The 19,371-nt window shown below is 33.9% G+C and overlaps 1 protein-coding gene across 4 annotated transcripts in view; it reads right to left on the bottom strand.

The window, feature by feature from the left end:
- The window catches only part of ADGRB3 (adhesion G protein-coupled receptor B3), a 799,823-nt gene that overhangs the window by 137,224 nt on the left and 643,228 nt on the right, over window positions 1–19,371 (bottom strand). For all 4 annotated transcript variants that reach the window (XM_056108346.1, XM_056108361.1, XM_056108354.1 and 1 more), the window contains 3 exons: window positions 12,625–12,751; window positions 10,947–11,050; window positions 7,139–7,241 (listed from right to left, as the gene is read on the bottom strand). In XM_056108346.1, the coding sequence (XP_055964321.1) occupies window positions 7,139–7,241; window positions 10,947–11,050; window positions 12,625–12,751 (334 nt within the window). The remainder of the gene's footprint in view (window positions 1–7,138; window positions 7,242–10,946; window positions 11,051–12,624; window positions 12,752–19,371) is intronic.

Here is a 19,371-nt window from a genome sequence, read left to right on the forward strand (position 1 = left end):
TTAAATTTAAGATCTTTATCACAGTAATATGGAAAAGAGGCTAACAAACAAAAAAAGCTAAATATGGAGATCTAAATTAAGAGACTTATGATAATCAACTGTAGATTCATAATGTTCAGATCTGTAGTGTCGTAGTGTGATGGAAAACTTGGATTGCTCAAATCAAGGTGCCTATTGGTCTTACCTGAAGGATGCTTTGTTATGAAATATCTGATGATCAGACTAGGCCCCAACTATCCTGCAGCAACTACCAACACACAGGCAAGACACATCTCTTCTACTTCTCCCTTGCTGAAATTATGCTCACTCGGAATTTTGCCTAGTTTTGAAGTTTGAATTAGGAACACACTTGATTTCTGGCATTTTAACTGTTCTCTAACTCCTTATTATCAAATAATTCCATTATCACCTTTTATTATTGTTTTGAAACTATCCTTTACATGAAGCTTTCATCCTATTTTGGAGTTGACAGCAATGATATAATAATTAACTCCAGCTTCCCAAACCCAGAAACATATAATGAGGATACAGAAAAACTAAAAAATAGAATAAAGTCTAACTCCACTGACCCTAATAAAAATAATCCATTTATGGGAGACTAGGAAAACCAAAGAAAAAATCATCCATTATGTACTTGATTTTCAGAAATTTAAAGTAATCCTGGCAGAGTTAGTCAGATACCCAAAATGGATTCAAATGAACATAAGCTTATTATAGAAATCCTTTTATAAACATATAGTGAATCAAATTGAATTTTAATAAATCTAAATAGTAGGTTTTAGCATTAGCTACTAGGATTACATATATATTTGAGACATAACAAACACACATTTGGGACATTACTGGTAAGAAACATTTCCAAAAGAATTCTATGAAAATTATGGAAAAAACACATTTTGCTCAAAGGTTATGAACATTTTACATGAGATATCAAATGAGAACATTCACATTTGTTAGGTTTCAGAAAACCAGATGATCTTTAAAAACAAGCCATCAATCACCTACATCTTAAAACAGAGCTCTGTAAAAGAGTCTTTACTGTTATGCTGGGTTAAATTCCTTCTAGATTTGAGAACCTATTCTTGCAAAACTGTAGCTACTAGCTGAAATGATTAAAATTAATTCACTTAATTAATTCTAGAAGAGTTTATTAGTTTATCTTGAGTTTAAGAAATAACCTAGTACTGTCCTAAGAAGTATATGGTACAGTTGAAAGCAGTAATACAAAATACACAAGAAATCCTGTGTATAGGAGTCCTGAACTGGTTTACTTGGGTAGAGAAAGAGAGTTTCTCAAAGGAGTAAGGAACCGAGAAGTCTGAAGAGATATTTGGGAAATCAGATGAGCTAGAGAAAAATAACAGTATTCCAAAATTAAAGATTTGCATGGAGCAAGAAATTACAGAATGGTTTTTACCAACTATATGCAATTTGGTGTTTTAGTATAATAAAACTAAAATCATAGAATGGATTGGCATATTTAAGGTTTCTAAAATTTTATGAATTATAAAACTTATTCTCAATTACATTTATTTCTGAAATCTGATACACTAACAGTAAATGACTGTATATCTTTATAAATAAGTAGATAACATATTTTACTGTTTTGGAGTAAATTTTAAAACCACTTCTTTAGATGAGACACTACAGTTTTACCAGAAAAGTTGAGTATGTGTGAGTACAATAACTAAAGGGTACAAACTCCAACAAGCATAAGTGTATCAACACAACCAGTCAAATGAATGCCTTAGCAAGCACTTCAACCAAGTGTGCGAGCACCTCAAGGCCAATGTGTGATCTCTATAGAGAACCAAGACTAAATAAATGTAGAATACCACAGTCAAGCATGTACGCGACCTTGATCATTACAAAACCCTCAACAGTACACAGGGAACAAAGAGAGTAATTCTGAGAGTGTCAACTTAAATAGAATCAAGACCCACAGAAGAAAATTACATCAAGAGAAAAATAAACATTTAATTTATACATAGCATTACAATATGGGACAGAGACAAAAATGGTGAATGTAGTAGTGCGATGAAAACACCTGACTTGAAGCCTAGAAATACAGAATCAGATGAGGGAGAATGCTTGGACTGTCTTGCACAGTTAAACATTCATGACTCCCAAATGAACTGTGCAGAAGATTCCAGTGAGATAACTATTCTGTTCTTCTTAAATATGGCACCCACAATTTCATCTCCAATTATTCTTTGTTAATACATTATAATAGGAGAATTTCTGATTATGTTTACTAAAAGTTAATGAACTCTAGATAGTTTTGTTATGCCGCCTCAAGTGAATGTTGTATACAAGGTGTGGTCATTGTTTGAAGAAGACAAACATCTGGAATATCCCTGAGCTTACAGAACAGGTGCTGCTTCTGATTTGCTAATAAATATGCATCTAGCTAATAAATATGCATGCCATGTAATCTGAGCTTGACTTGCTCTCATTATAACTTTATAGAGATGTTGTGGGAGAAAAACTCGCAACAATTTAAACTTCTTGGGCAGCCAAAAATGATTAATAAAAAAGCTTTCCTAAATTTGACCGTCACCAGGGAAAAATGCTGCAAAATATTGAATATGTATATCACCTTAAATTCTTCTAGAAATACATTTCTATATATAATATAATATGGTCATTATTATATTATATATTATATATTTGTATTATATCACAAATATGTTTTCCTACATTATACAAATACATATTTCTATATATAAATATATAAATTATTATATATCATCTGTGTTCTAGATTATATGTGATTAGAAAAATTATTCTCTGAAAATATATGCTTCCAAAATAGTTTGACTTCTGAAAAGTGGAACCAAAAATAGTCTTCTGGTAAACAACAACAAAAACTCTAGTATGAAGGAAACTTTTCAAATAAACAACCATTCCATGCATGATATTTGAACATCTTGGTTAGAATTACAAATGTACAAGAGAGCTAAGAGCAGTGCCACTACAAGAAAGCTACAAATGTAACAATGTGAATATCATTAAATTGTATGGCTCCATTGTAGGAAGAGATGTATGATATTGCACTTGATTACTTACTTAATTTACAACAATTGAATCTATAGTTTAAAAGTTTAAATATATGATATTTTTAGCAATGAAATCTTTCAGCTTGTATCACAGCGGGTAAGGATGTTTGCCTTGCACGCGGACAACCCAGCCAACCCGGGTTCGATTTCTCCGTCCCTCTCAGAGAGCCCAGCAAGCTACCGAGAGTATCTCGTCCGCATGGCAAAGCCTGGCAAGCTCTCCGTGACATAGTCAATATGCCAAACACAGTAACAACAAGTCTCATAATGGAGACGTTACTAGGCCCGCTCGAGCAAATCGATGAACAACGGGAGGACAGTGCTACAGTGCAGTTTCTATTATAATTCAAAAGAAATGAAAGCTACTCTGTGCAAGGTAATTGATTCAATTATATTTCAACAAGCAATTCAGAGGAAGATCCCAATATGACACTTCAAAACTATCCTGAACATCAGCATCAAATACCAGTTTTTACACAAACTAGCCATGACAACTCTCAGAGGCAGTGCTAAATAATTTGATCATCACGAATCTCTTTCAAGCATATACATTTTTTTTCCAAGTAGGAACACTAAAGAATCAATCAAAATTTATCAGGGAAGTCAAAAATAAGAACTCGATTAACTAGCCCCTAACACAAATAGGTTCTACAACACAGCCAAAATAAAATATAGAACACTGCTTAATATTTTACTTTTAAAAATAATCTTCCTGAGGTTTGTTATAAAGATCATAAACTTATAGTGATGATATACTTCGTATTTGTACTTTTTATTGAACACATTAAACAAAATGCGGTAAATACTGCTATTACACATACAATATTCTGCCAGGCTAATTTAATTCACTTTAGCACTTAGACCATAATAAAATAAATGATCATTCTCTGAAAACCTGCCACTGTTTTGTAACAAAAAAAATCCCAGTATTTGTTTGCTTGATTTTTTACCTTTTGTCCTAGTACTATAGGCATTAGGCTCGCTAGACCACCTACTCAGCCAAAACAGAATTAACAACATTAACAACAAAGAAAACCCATACAATAAATTATCATTTTTCTTCACCAACCTACCACCCATCTCTCCCCACAAACATTGATAATGGTAGAAACAAAAATTAAAGCATATTATGTTTGATACAACCCCCCCCCATGGCCCCAATCCACGTAGAATTTGTTCTGTTGTTAATTAGCTGTGTGTATGTGTGTGTGTGGGGGGGGAACCCATGCTAAACTTATTTTCTTTCTACCAAAACCATATAGCCATTATTTCTAATGAGAAATGAAAAGTACAACTGGATTTGTCTTGCCCTGCCTGAGCTATTCATTATGTTTACAGATATCAAAAGGACATATTCTTGGAAAAACAAAGACACAGAGTACCTAGAAAAGCCAGGATGAGTGGTAGAATGTAATTTCTTGAGACTGTCTTGGTTTCTTTCTATTACCACAGATCCACAGAATATGGTACTCACTGGATTCTTGTGGCTAATGAACATTTAAAATGTAGCTAGTTAAGTTGAAATGTTAATGTAAATACACAAATTCTGATGACCTAATAAAAATGTGAAATATTGCATAAGCATTTTAACAGCTAAGTTATTGGTTAAATTATCTTTCATATAATTGAGTTATATTTATAACACTGATTTAACAGATTTTGTTTTAATGGCTACAGAATTTTATAATTACATGTGACCTGCCTTTGTGGTAAGGGGATTGCCGGGATTTCAACAGTGACCACTACAATATGTATCAGGCCTTGGGAAGATTCTCCTATACTCTTAGAACTTACACAAACTTTGCTACATAGAATAAAACTTTTCAGGGCATTTTTTTCTCCTAAAGATCAAGTTTTCCATCTTCTATAAGGGCATTCCAAAAAACGTGGCTTAGGGACGGGAGCTATAGCACAGCGGGTAGGGCATTTGCCTTGCACTCGGCCAACCCGGGTTCAATCCCCAGCATCCCGTATGGTAACCTGAGGACCTCTAGGAGTAATTCCTGAGTGCAGATCCAGGAGTAACCCCTGTGCATTGCTGGGTGTGACCCAAGAAAGCAAAAAAAATTTATAGCTTAAAAGATTTCAAAATTGGTAGGAATGGTATCAATGGTAGAATTTACTAAACTCTGAGCTCAAGTTAAATCTAACTTGCTTTTTTTCCTTTGATTCACAATAAATTCTACTTTTGAGGAAAGTTTTCCCTTCTGACAAGGATTCAAGGAAAAACAATTTAAAAATTTTTGAATCAACAAATAATTTGAATGTTTCCAAGGGAAACATTCTGAATCCTACTCAGCTGAACAGTTGAAAAGGCAAGGTGGAACAAAGAAACAGTACAAGCAGCAAGGCCCTTGTTTTGCATGCCCTGACAGCTGGAAGTCTGGTTTCAATCACCAGCATCACATATGATCTCCTGAGCACCACCTGGGCTTAATCCTGAGTACAGAGCCTGGAATATCCTGGGAGTACTGATGGGTGCTCTTCCATTTATCTTCCCCACCCTAAACTCCCATCTTCTGCCTACCTTCAAGCCCACCCCGGAAACAAAAGAATGGCAAAGATGATTAAATTTAAGAAATTCTTTAGAGTTTACAGAACCATTTTCTCTCCACCTCTACTCCCTTCTCTGTTACTTCCTTCTTAGGTGTAACCAGATTTATTCACATTTACTCCTCTGTTGGTTAGTTTGTGCATCTCTTTCTCCTTTCTTCTGTTTTGTATATTTTCAATATTTATTTTTTGAATTTATGCTAAATAGCCACAATATGGACTTAAAACATCTCTTAATCTTTATAAAGAAAAAAAGAAAATAAATGGTAAACATTAAAAAAATGAATGAAAGTGCTTTCTACCTCTAGAAGTCCTTTTATTAGGTTATTGTTTTGTTTTTGTTTGTTCTGACATTAAGAATTTGTGAGCACCTCTTTAGACTCTCTCCTGGCCTAAAGGTAAAGGTAAAGGCCCTCCCGTTGATCGTCGATTTGCTCGAGCGGGCCCAGTAACGTCTCCATTGGAGACTTTGTTGTTACTGTGTCTGGCATATCGAATACTCTCAGTAGCTTGCCGGGCTCTCCGAGAGGGGCGGAGGAATCGAACTCGGGTCGGCCATGTTGGCTGCTTGTAAGGCGAACGCCCTACCCGCTCTCCTGGCCTAAGGTAGCAAAATTTAAGAAGAAATCATCAGAATAACTTCAATAGTTTCCCATGCACCATCCAGGATCAAAATCAGATTCTTCAGATGGACATAAATAGCCTAAATTATTAAGATAAATTATAGCAGTCTTATTGATTAATAAACATGTATTAATCAGTACATTAATACATGTTTTTTAAATACCAAATATATTTCTAAAAGAATCTCTTTAAAAGTGCAGTTTATAAACTAACAAATTATGCAGAAATGATTAAACCTTTTCTTTGTGTTTGAAAATATAGAAGTTGGGAAAGAAACAGATCTAAATTGATTAATAATTACAGCAGTGTTTAACATAGGTGCTTTAAGTTTTGAGTAAGATTATTATGGGTTTCTTGGAATATGTATTTGATAGTAATAATTTGATTAAGAGCTGGTAGTTATTTCTAAACTGACAGGGTCATTTCAATAATTTATATAATAGAATCTATATTTCTATACTCTATTAAGAACGACTATGCTGCTATTGTGGAATGTTGTTAAGTATCAACATATTTTTGGGTTAAGGACAATATTTTGACAAGTATTGAAACCTAAATTTGTAGCACCTATACTCTCAGATTATTGCCAATGGATAATACTTGGGTAGATTTTCAAAACTGTGTTATAAGTACTCATAGCTGCTTTTTAGGATCAGCACATTAATAAATTAGAGAAAAACTGATAATCCTACTCAATTAAGATAGTGATCAAAAATTTGTGCTTTTGTGTGCCATCATTGAATTTATAGAGCTTTGATATGTTTAACAAATATTTCACTATTTTAAATAGTCTGAATTTACAGGAAATTTAGCTCAGGAATATATTTCTGGTCTTCAAGAGGCTATATATTTAACCAATATTATCAAATCATAAACACACAGAAGAGAATCATTAATCATACCTTATTATGTGTCTGAGTCTGTCCCACCAGTATGAGAATATTGGATGAGATGATAGACAGACAGAAGTTGATTAAAATTATGGACCTTTCAGAGCGTATGTACCTAGTCAAAGAGAGAAGAGTCCAATTTAATATTATACCATTATTCACATTGGTATAGCTTATGCAAAAAAAAAAGAAACACTAAAATAGAACCTTTATAGAAGTTAAATATTGAGTAGAGTTTTAACGTAAATATTATTCCCAAGACATAGGATATTACTGTGGCATTATATTTCTAACAGTTCTAGAGGACTATTTTCCTTTTAGACATGAGTGTAGGCATTTCCAACAGAACCTAAGTTACACATATGCTGTAAGTTCCAATTTTAAGTACCTTTTACACATGTGCATATAATGTTAATTATTTTCATATAAGTCAATAAAATATGATGTCAATAGAATTAAAATTAAAAACCTTACATTTTGATGCAAAATCATTAAATCTTTCATCCATTTAAGTATATTTATGTAATCAAGTTTTTTTTTCAGAGTATTTGTTCCAAATAAAGGAAAAAGAACATGAATCCTTACCCCCCAAATCTAACCCAATCTATGATATTAAAATTTACTTGTTGGGAACAAGAAATAATATATTAGTATGGTGCTTGCCTGACGCATGGCAGACCCTGGTTCAATCCCTGATACTATATATGATCTCTAATAATTGCCAGGCATGATCCTTGAGCACAGAGCTAGGAGTAAGGCCTGAGCATTATTGGGTGTGGCCAAACCCCCTTCCCTTCAAAAAAGAAACGTGACCATTAAATTGAGAAATTCCCACTCTGCTTAATAACCTTAAGAACACTAACATGAATGCTTATAAACTTACATGAAGTGTCTATATAGTCTGTTATATAATTTTTAAGTGAATCATGCATATAATTCATGGAGAAAACTGCTTAGAATCAAATGTTCTACTAGTTTTTATTCTGCAAGGATAACAGTTATTTTGCTTTATCACATCTTGTTACTGAGTGACAGTAACAAAAAGGTACACTTGTACATGCTGTGTATCTGAAGTTGCTTAATTTGTATCAGAATAAGGGATTACTTTCCACTTCCGGCTTGGGTTTACTTGTGCAATGTGAGATGGGGAAATGATAGATTTGGAGGCATTTAAAAATAATTCTTTTTTAAAACAATACATGACTAATCTTACATCAATTCTTAAAACAAAATGGCCTCAAGTTACTTACTTCACTTGTTCCAGAACCATCAGTAAACTAACATATCATAAAATACATTATGGAATGCTAAAGACACCATCAGATACTAAGTTAAGTTTGTATAGGGGTGGGAATACAACTCACATAATACTATTTTTATATTATGCAAGGACACAATGGAAAAGCACACAATGGAATTATTAAAAGGTTTTAGTGATATTTGTTTTGTAAGTAAGAAAGTATTGAAAATGAATAATCCAGGCTATCTAAGTGTTCTATTTTCATAAGCACTGAATCACACTGTAGCTTTAAAAGTTCTTGTGAACACTAATAAATATTAAAAAAATAAAAAAAAGTTCTTGTGTGATGTTCAAAACTTTTTAAAAACATATTTGATGTTTTGAACGAAAACTGGGAAAGCTTCATTTCAATATAAGGAAAACAAAGATACTTAGTTGTTTTCTGATGTAGCGAAATCATTCTATAGAAGCTGTCTACACATGGAGATAGTATAATTTATTGCCTTAATATTTTAATCAACATTTATAATAAACTACATGAAACATAAACAAATTTTAAAGCAGAATGAAATATAAAATAATTCTAATGTCTATACATTTTATAAGTCATCATAAATAAGAAGTTAAAGGTTTTAATTAGAAAATAACTAGATGTTAACATGATTATTACAATACAAATAATATTATAAGTTAAATATAAAGTTTATAAAATAACTTGAATTCAGCATAAGGTTCACTTAATTTACAAGTCTTAAAAGTTAAAACATTAGTTCAGTTATTCTATTTGTAGAGCTTATGGATATTAGCTACTAGAAAGTTAAATATAAGTTTTGTTGGCATTTTTTAATATTTCATGTCAAGTTTGAATATTTCATGTGGTTTGGCAATTACCAAGAAAAATATTGTAACACAATTTTCCCGAATTAAAGAAAAGTTTATTAAGATTGACTGCTTCTTTGATAACTTTTATATAAAGTTTATACTGTTGTACTGGTAGTACTCATATTAGGATTAGTCATCTGAATTGAGGGATAAAGAGAGGTGTAAGTGAGGTTTGAGCCCTAAGTGTTGAGACATGGAACTAAATTCTACATACTTCAAGGTGTACGATTTGTTATACTGTTGTGGCTATTTATTATCCTGGTCCAGTAAACAGAGTTTCATTTTCCAAGACATACAATCCAGACATTTGTAAGAAATAAAATTGTTTCTTCCCAGTTTTTTCTATATTTCTCTTGTATTATAAAAATACCTGCTTGACTGAATCCTTAACTCTGGATATTTTTGTCGACAATGCCATGCTTAGTCTAAGCATTTTTTAAATTTTTATGGGGTTGGCAATACTTTATAAGATTCTCTCTCTGTAAGTATTTCATTATCAGATGACTCCCTTCATAAGTAGGCAGAACCTCTATTTTTGTACTTGTGCCAATGGACCAAGAATGCATACACATTTAATTTTTTATGAAGCATAAAAATTTTAATTTTTTAAAATTTAACATCCTGGAAAATTCTGTCCACAAAAAAATAAAAATATTCTGGGGATTCATGACTATTATTAAATTGATGGCAATTAAATTCCCTTTCTTATTCAATTACACTTAAACATTCTAAAGAATTTTTTTATCTTAAGTAAAGTAATACAAGACTGGTTAGTTATACCATTTTAATATTGAAAATATTAATGAGTATTCATATTTACCAATACAGTATCTATATTTAAAACATTTAAATATTAATCGAAGTAGATGTAAAGTTTAACACAGAAAATTTTTACATCCATTAGAAAGCTTGGTCATTTGGTTATCTCCTTGTTATCACTGTATGAGTAGATCTAATGACCCACACAGTTCTAATTCTAATAGAATAAGAAAAACTTAGAGATATATTAAGTTTTCACAAGAGTCAATCAGATATTTCAAATATTATATTTTAAAGCTTAATTTCCTTGTTTATATAATTTTTGATTTATTTTAATTGAGTTATTAATGTAAGACTTATTAGAATCATTCCATTAAGAGGTCATTTTTGATCATGTAGCATTACTATGCTAGTACCTTAAGATTCTAGAAAATTTTACTCGTCTGGGATGTGTTGAAAGTAGGTGCTTAAAACTTAATTTATAGATCATATTTCTTTAATAGAGTAATTAACTTGACTATACCAATTAAACTCAAGCTCAGCAGTAATTGGGATATGTAGCAAACATGTGGAAAGTACTTCAGATAAAGTTGGGTCGAAGTAACTTGTTGAAGGCTACCATCATTTGATTTCTGAAGAGAGAGAGAGAGAGAGAGAGAGAGAGAGAGAGAGAGAAAGAGTGTGTGTGTGTGTGTGTGTGTGTGTGTGCACATTTTGTTTATTTTCTCATCATAGGTAGAACAGAGAAGAAAATTAGGTGAACAGTTTATTATTACTAAACTCATTTATTGTAATTCAAACACAATAATTATAACTTTGCCATAAAAAAGCCTTCTTTCTGTCAATTAATACTTGGTACATATAAAGATTATCTTAGTATTGATTTAATACTAAATAGCTAAGCATTCTATTTCAAGTATATACTACTTGATTACATACCTCCATAATGCTGCATAGACAACTGCTAGAGTGATCAAGGCCAAACAAGAAAGGCCACTGCCTACTATTAGGGTAACTGAAGGTGCACCAGAAGATTCCATGATCTGTAAATTAAAAGGAACAAAGAAAAAATACAGCTTTAGAAAAAAATTGAAAAAAAATCCTCTAAACTCAGAAAAACTATATTGACCATCAAAAACTGCCAATGTAGGTGTTATAGTCAGCAGACAATTATCTAATAGCCCCCTTATTCACACATTCTCAACCTAAAATGACTACTTCCTACTCCGCTTCCCTATCATCCACTGTGAAGTAATAAAGGCCTCATAGTTTTAAATGCTTGATTATATCAGTACCCACTTATGGCTTTCTGAAAGAAAGAACTAAAACTACAACTTGGTCAATATTCACAAGTTAAATTATTTTTCTAGCAAAAATTTGAGAAACATTTGTTTTTCCTTTACAGTTCAGTTAGTTCACAATATGTTTTGCTGAAATTTACTTTGATCATCCCATTTATAATTCACTGTCTCACAAAAAACTAGTTCTTAAATATTGAAAATTTTTCAAACTTTCTGACTTTTGAAACTTTGCTCTAAGTATTCTCTCATTTAATTTCCCTTACTTGGCACCCAAGGATGCAAAATAAAATCAAATTTCAAATGAAACCTCTTAGAATATATTTTGAAATTATTTATATGGGCAAATAAGGGGAGATAATTTTCACAATGCTAGGATCAGTCTCTAAATACATGACCTTGAAAATCAAGCCTTTTATCTTTTAAAACATATACAGAGATTACAAGCAGTCACAGATTTGCATGGTTTCTTTCCCTAGATCCTATTATGAGACAAGCTAATGAAATCTGTAGTTTTTTCATGGATTTTATATTGCAAGTTTAAAGAAATATACTACAAGATCAAGTGTATTCCAAAACACTAGATATACACACTGAATATTTTGGATAATTTCTGTCAGAAAATAAGAAGAGTGATGCATGTGTAGGCCAAATTTGATATAAAGTCACATTTACCTCAATTATTTTTCAGTATTTCACTTTTGGAAATATTTTTTCAAAGTCTATTTAATAAGGATAGTATTTTTCCCATTTGGCAGCTTATAGAGCTATTTCAACACTAGCTTCACAAATCTGTATACTTTTCAGAAATGATTTTACAATTTCTAACAGTCCAAGCTTTCACAAAAACTTAATTTTTAAAAAAAATGAATAACCAAGGACACCCCCAGGAAACCTGTACTGAAAATATCCAATGCAGATATGCAATGTGTTTGGCTATAGTGTCTGGGGTCTTCATTCTACTACCAACAGTATCTTCATAAATTCCCCAGAACAGCTTTCCAGTTCTAAAATGAAAGTTAAGTTGGCAATTATTTTTATCTGAAAGTTTGCAGCCCATTTGTATTATGACTAAATTACATCCTCACAACTGTACCGCAGAAATTTCAAGTTAGAAGACATAAAATTGAGTAGAATTTAGTTACAGCAACACCAACTAGAATTCATTTAACCAAACTACTGTAGCTAAGGAGGAGACACCCAATTTGCCACCCTGCAACATTTTCCATTTCCCCATTTAAAATGCAGTTCCCTGGAGAAACACTCGCCACAATGTCCCTGCCTTTGCATTAAAGCCGTGTTTTCCCTTTGTTACTTACTATTTCTCTAGGTTGCTGAGCCAAAATGGCGAAGGTAGAGAGACGATCACATAAGCATTTCGTATGGGATGCATCGGTAAGCACAGTTTTACATCCCTGGGTGGACCACGTTCCCAAAGACTCGTTCCTGCAAAGAGGGGAAGATCGGGATAAATACGCCTGAAGATCAAATCCGTAAAAAAGAAAATGCAGTTTAATTGAGAGAATCGTCTACTGTAATCCCGTACGGGAAAAAAAAATCTACTTGTTGTTGAACAGGACGCAATTTAGATGCATCTCCAGTAAAGCAAAAGAGAGTGCTTGGAAAAAGCAAGCAGGCAGCGGTGCAGCGTGCAGAGAGCTGTCCAGCGCCGGAGGTGCTGAAACCCGAACTAGCTCTGTCCAGCCCTCTGCGAGGAACAGCAGCGGTGGCGGCGGCAGCTCGAGCAGCCGCCAGAGCTTTGGCAGCCACTTCCTATGCTCATCGGATCGTTTCAAACACTCAGAGTGTAAAGAGGCTTTTCTTTTTTTTTCATACCAGCTCCGATTTCCGACCCATATTGTTGGATCGTGAATGCTGGCTTTCAAATTGCAGATTTCTCTGAGAAGCCTGCCTGAAAGGTTACATAGCCTGGGTTGGGTGATAGGATCTTCGCTGCTGGTTAGAGATTTTTTTCTCCCTTTAGATCTAGCTGCTGTGAAAATTTCGCCCTGGAAACGGGAAGCAGCAGCAGCGGCATCAGCTGGTTCCGACTCTCAATGCCTTTGCCTGGTATCCAAGGGAGGGGTGGGTTTCAGACATAAGCTTCCCACTCTTCACTCAGTCCAATGCGCCTCTGAAGCCCTTGACATTTCTTCCCCTCGTTCTCCTCCTTGCCCTGGGGTAAAAGCCTTAAGCACACCTTAAGTTTGTAGAACATTTAGAAAAATAACCCCACCCCAAAGTACTGTAAGAAGGGAGAAAGAGGGCTTGCTTCAAATTTCTCTTTGGTGTAGCCATTCAAATTTCTAAAGCCTATGTTTTACTTCCCACTGAGCAGAACAATAAGAATGGTATCAACCTACGCCTTCTTGGGATAGGGAGGAAGGGGGTGGGGTGGGAACCCTGCCACCCCCAGCTGAACTACTCTACAGGAAGAGGAAGAGAAGGGGAAAGAAAAGCTAGAGAGTTCAACCAATCAACTTTATTATCGTTACACGTGTTATATACTGAATGCACCAACTGTCACTTCCCCTCCCCCAGGCATGGAAATTCTCCAAGCAAACCTGTGCTGATGTGTGTGATTTTAAATTTCAAACCTAGTTATTTACTATACGTGGTAAAAATTACTCTAAAACTCGAAGATAACAAGCAGCTTGATGTTAATTTGGGTATGGTACTTTTGATTTCACCTCCTCTATCTCTGAATGCCGAAAGCTATTGGGTTAAATATGCATGCAATCTATTTCTGAGACATTTCAATGAGAGAGGGTTCTCTGTGACAGTTGGACTTCCAAGTTGAGCTACAGAATATAATTCACACTATCCTTTTTTGGTATCTAGAAGCAATAACTCTTTAATATTCATGATCTGATATTAATATTTATGATTTAAAATACTCTTAGTTATACATTCTTTGAAAAAGGAATAGACTGTATTTAGAAGAGCTTCATAAGCATTACACCTTTCTTCACACAGATACTTCTGATACAGACAACTCAAAATTTAAGTTTCTTTTTCTCATAATGTCATGCAATAGTGCCAAAATTTAAGAAAATGGAACACTTTTATCTTAAAGTGAAACATTATTAAATTTCAATTCTACATAATAGTCCTGTTATTTATGTCATTAAAGATTTTCCTCTTGTGACAGCTAAGACCAAATTAAAGATATTTAATGAATCTTATTAAAATTTTAAGAAGGGATTCTTTTTTTGGGGGGGTGGAACCCGGTGTGGTGGAGGATGGGCGCTGGTGGAGGGATGGGTACTTGATCATTGTATAACTGAAACCCAAGCACAAAAATTTGTAAGTCTATAACTGTACCTCATGGTGTTTCACTAATAAAAAAATTTTTTTAAATAAATAATAATAATAATAATAAAGGGATTCTTCTTAAGAGAATGTCATGTTTTAACTTACAGCAAATTGGTCATTGAATGGTCCCTTAACCACTGCATCATCAATGTTCTTAGAGTGGAGTTCATCAACTTACACTTTTCAAATCATGTGGCCATGACCAACCAACTAAAATTCTCAGTAAGGGAAATTTTTTCACTGTAAATAAGAATGGATATGAGGTAAAGTTGAGGGCTTAAGCGATAGCACAGCAGTAGGGCATTTGCCTTGCGCGCGGCCGGCACTGCAGAGCTGGGTTCCATTCCTCTGCCCCTCTCAGAGAGCCCAGTAAGCTACCGAGAGTATCTCGCCCAGCTCCGGGTGACATATTCGATATGCCAAACACAGTAACTAGCAAGTCTCACAATGAAAACGTTTCTGGGCCCGCTGGAGCAAATCAATGAGCAATGGGAGGAGAGTGCTACAATGCTACATGAGGTAAAGTTACATATATTTTTCAAGGTGATATTAGTTTGTGTATTCAAGAAAATATTAGCATCACTTAACAGTGACTGTCAGATATAAAGTCTATGTTCATTGCTTTGCTAGATGCTAAAGGTTATATAAATTTTGACATGTTTAGAAAAGTAGGCTAATTTACCTTAAATTTTACAATGGTTATATTTCAGACCTAGCCCTGTTTGAGACAAAAATTAAGAAATAGCTAGCACAAGTTTCTATGTAGTGTTCCTGGACTTTACCCAAATGCATGAAATACTTCTAACCTCACTCAACTTTTAAATTAGTTCTGTCCTATGTGTATATAAATATTTCCTCTTGGCATTTTTAAAAATTTTTATCACTTTTATTTTTCACTTCATCTAATAAAACTAAAAAATATTACATGAGTATTTAAATGAAACTTGATGCACTCCTTCTAGTTTAAAACAAAGAGAAAAATCCACAAAATGCTTCAATTAATAGAACACCAGAATTTGGGACAGAAAAAAATATTTTAGGGTGTTACTATTTTGTCACTCCCAAGAGTTAAATAATAACATTTGAAAACTAGACTAATCATAATTATACATTGTTTTTAAAATTTATTAATATATAAATATATAGTACTGTAGCACTGTCCTCCCATTGTTTATCGATTTGCTTGAACAGGCACCAGTAACATCTCACAACAAATTGTGAGACTTGTTGTTACTGTTTTTGGCATATCGAATACGTCACCCGGAGCTTGCCAGGCTTTACCATGTGGACAAGATACTCTCTATTTTCGGTAGTTTGCCAGACTCCCCAAGAGGAGCGGAAGAATCGAACCCAGGTCGGTCACGCGCAAGGCAAGTGCCATCCCCGCTGTGCTATCGCTCCAGCTATCAGAATTATAGGTTGGATGGAAAGGGAATTAAAACTGTATTCTTCACACAGAAATGAGCAACTCTAACAAATATTTACAAAGTCTACTTGAAGGGAGATAACCCAATAGTTTTGTTAACAATGAAGAGAGTAGGAGAAAACTTCAGTTCTTGGGGGAAAAGTAATATAAGATGATTATCAATGGTTGGTACAGTATCTTGATGTCAAGAAAGGAGGGTTCAGTGAATCATAGAGATAGTGTGGTAAGAGTCTGATAGGAGACACTAGCTTGTAATACAGGTTAAGGAGGTAAAAAAAAAGGCAGACAGCATAGGTGCCTAGCACGGGTTTTAACAATATCTCATCTACAGCAAAGATTATTATTCTTTTTCACTGGTCACTGTTAACAATGAAACCCCTCGGTTTTTTTTAACTGAATCACAGTGAAATAGTTAGAAAGCTTTTATGATTTTCAATCACACAATGATTGTATACCCATCTCTCCACCAATGCTCACTTTCCACCACCATTCCATTCCACCGTCCCGTCTTACAAATCTCTTAACCTAAAAGGCAGGGGTTGGTGTCCCCAGCATCCCTCCCACCATCCCCTACCTCTGTGGCAGGCACCTTCCTTTTAACCCTTGACTTTGGGCATCCTAATTTGGAGTACAGATATATCAAAATCATAAATTAGGTTTTAAAAATCACCAGTATGCACAGTACTTTTTAAAAATCAAAACCTATAGAATGTAAGATTCATATTTTCAAACATTTTATAGCTTATCCTTGCTGTAAAGAATTCATTGAAAGCATGGAGCACATGTCTAATTGATTTCAGGGAGACCTTGTAAAGCAAACTGATAAGTGGTAGAGCTAACGTGAAACAAAACAGTTTCTCCAGTCTGCACAGAACAGGTTTTGAAACATGTGGACTATTCTAGCAGTCACATAATTCTTTCAATGTCGGAATTTTACATGATATGATTAATAGTATATCTGTGAAATATTCTTAGTTACTAAGTCTAGGCTGTCATCAATAGGGCCAAAATATAGTGAAATATGCATGAACACTAAAGATACAATAAGAATAACAGACTGACGATGTCAGAACCAAATGGAAGATTGTGATGTAGATGTATACATTATGCCAAAAATCACATATTTCTTTTTCATAGCACTTTTTCTGGGTATTAATTGTTAGAATAGCTTTCAAAAATAACTAGGCCCACAGAAATTCCATAGAACCAGCACATTCTTTGTTACACCTACATCCACCCATGTTAGCTGCTAGCTGTCATCTGTACCTCTTGTCCTTCCTATTATTAGACTGGCTAAAAGGAGTCTGCCTGTCCCAAGTATTCAAGAGAACATGACTGCAAGCACAAAATTCTGCGAGTATTACAATAAGAAAATATGAAAACCAAAACAGAGATCAGTGGCAACCAAGTAGGGAAGGAGAGGGTATCTTGGGACACGGCTGGTGAGTTACTGACACTCAAGTGGTGGGGGAGCAGGTGAATAATAGAACTCAAAGTATGAAGCAACATGGAATCTGTTGTAAATCATATTGTCAAATGAATTTTTTTAAAATCTTAAAATAATGAGGGGCTGGAGCAATAGCACAGCGGGTAGGGTGTTTGCCTTGCACATGGCCGACCTGGGTTCGATTCCCAGCATCCCATATGGTCCCCCAAGCACGGCCAGGAGTAATTCCTGAGTGCATGAACCAGGAGTAACCCCTGTGCATCGCTGGGTGTGACCCAAAAAAGCAAAAAAAAAAACCCCTTAAAATAATGAACTTTCACCCGTATTTATTTTAGTCATTTTCTCAGCTTTCTAATCTATCATAGTTTCCTTTTAGGATTTGAGTAGGCCACTGGGTTCTTGATTTAATGACACTCCTAAATAATAAAGCACACAGCTGTAGTCTCTAGTATTTATGAATAAGAAACTTATCTTTCTAGACCAATAAAAATCTATTCAGTAAAAAACTGATAACAAAAACTAATAGTGACATATTTTATAACTTCTTTATTATTGAGGTTTTATATTTTCAAATACGAATACAAGTAAATATTCCACTTGGATCAATCCTTTATAAAATTCTCCTGCTTTTAATAAATTATTGTTTGAAGTACTTATTATGAATGTTATTATATACTTTGGGAGGTTTGTTATCTATTGCATATTAATACTCCACTTATTGAGGAATAAAATTGCTACACTAGCAATTGTTTTTTAAAAAAATAATTTTTGAGCACACAATCCTTGAAATGTATATGTGTTAAAACAATTTGTTACTGAGTTGCAAATAGTTAATTCCTAAGAATTTGGCAGATCTGTGTTATCACTAATGTACATGTTAAACCAAATGAATATCTATAGATAAATAATATAAATAGATAAGCAAATAGGAGGTAGATATATAGGTATGGTTTGTGGCATACATTATTCTTATAACAACAGAAAACTTAGGGTGGATGGAGATAAAAATGTTCTAAATTTTAAGCAAAGTCTTTCATGGTTAATTTCCATTTTTCAGGACACTGCAAATTCTCAGAACATTGTTATCTTTAGTAATTGCTACTATGTCAAAACACAGTGAATCATAAAATTAGAAAAATTTTCTAGAAGTCAACTTAGTGATCATGCAGCCCATTGGTTTTCAAAGCTTGCCAGAAGGCTTAAAAAATTAAATCCTGGTGTGGGAGCAGGTGATAACTACTTTTCTAATTCTCTTCAGGTGATACCAGTCTACATCTCAAGCTGAGAACTAGTGATTTATTCTAACCACTTCTTTACATAGATGAGGAATGTAAATTGTAGTGTGTTAGGAAACTTTAAGAAATGAGAAACAAAGATGGATACCAAATTTCTAGACAGTACATATTTATGCTAAATTTTAATTGTAATTTCACTTAGAACATAATGTAATCGACTCAGAGTCACAGTGCACAGAAGGTAGGGTGCTTGCCTTGCACAGGGCCGACGTGGGTTTCATCTTTGTGACCTCATGTCGTCTCCTGAGCCCCAACAGTAGTGATCTCTGAGCACAAAGACAGAGGTAGGCTCTGAGCACTGCTGGGTGCACCCTTAATAATAATTATGTAATTAACAAGCTGTATAAAGTTACAAGATATGAATGTTCATCCTATTTCATTCCCAAACATTGTGGCATTAATGTTAAGTTTTAACAAAGATGTTATCAATGAGTAAAATTAGCTAACCATGGATAGGCTGTCATACTGTTTTTAAGTATTATTAATTGACACATGAAAAGAAATACTGACTATGTACTAATTTTTCATGTTATTAAACATATCACATCTCTTTAAGTGAAATTAGCTTGGGCTGATGAAAAAT

Source organism: Sorex fumeus, unplaced genomic scaffold, assembly GCF_029834395.1.
Source record: "Sorex fumeus unplaced genomic scaffold, SorFum_2.1 ptg000008l, whole genome shotgun sequence".
NCBI classification, from domain to species: domain Eukaryota; kingdom Metazoa; phylum Chordata; class Mammalia; order Eulipotyphla; family Soricidae; genus Sorex; species Sorex fumeus.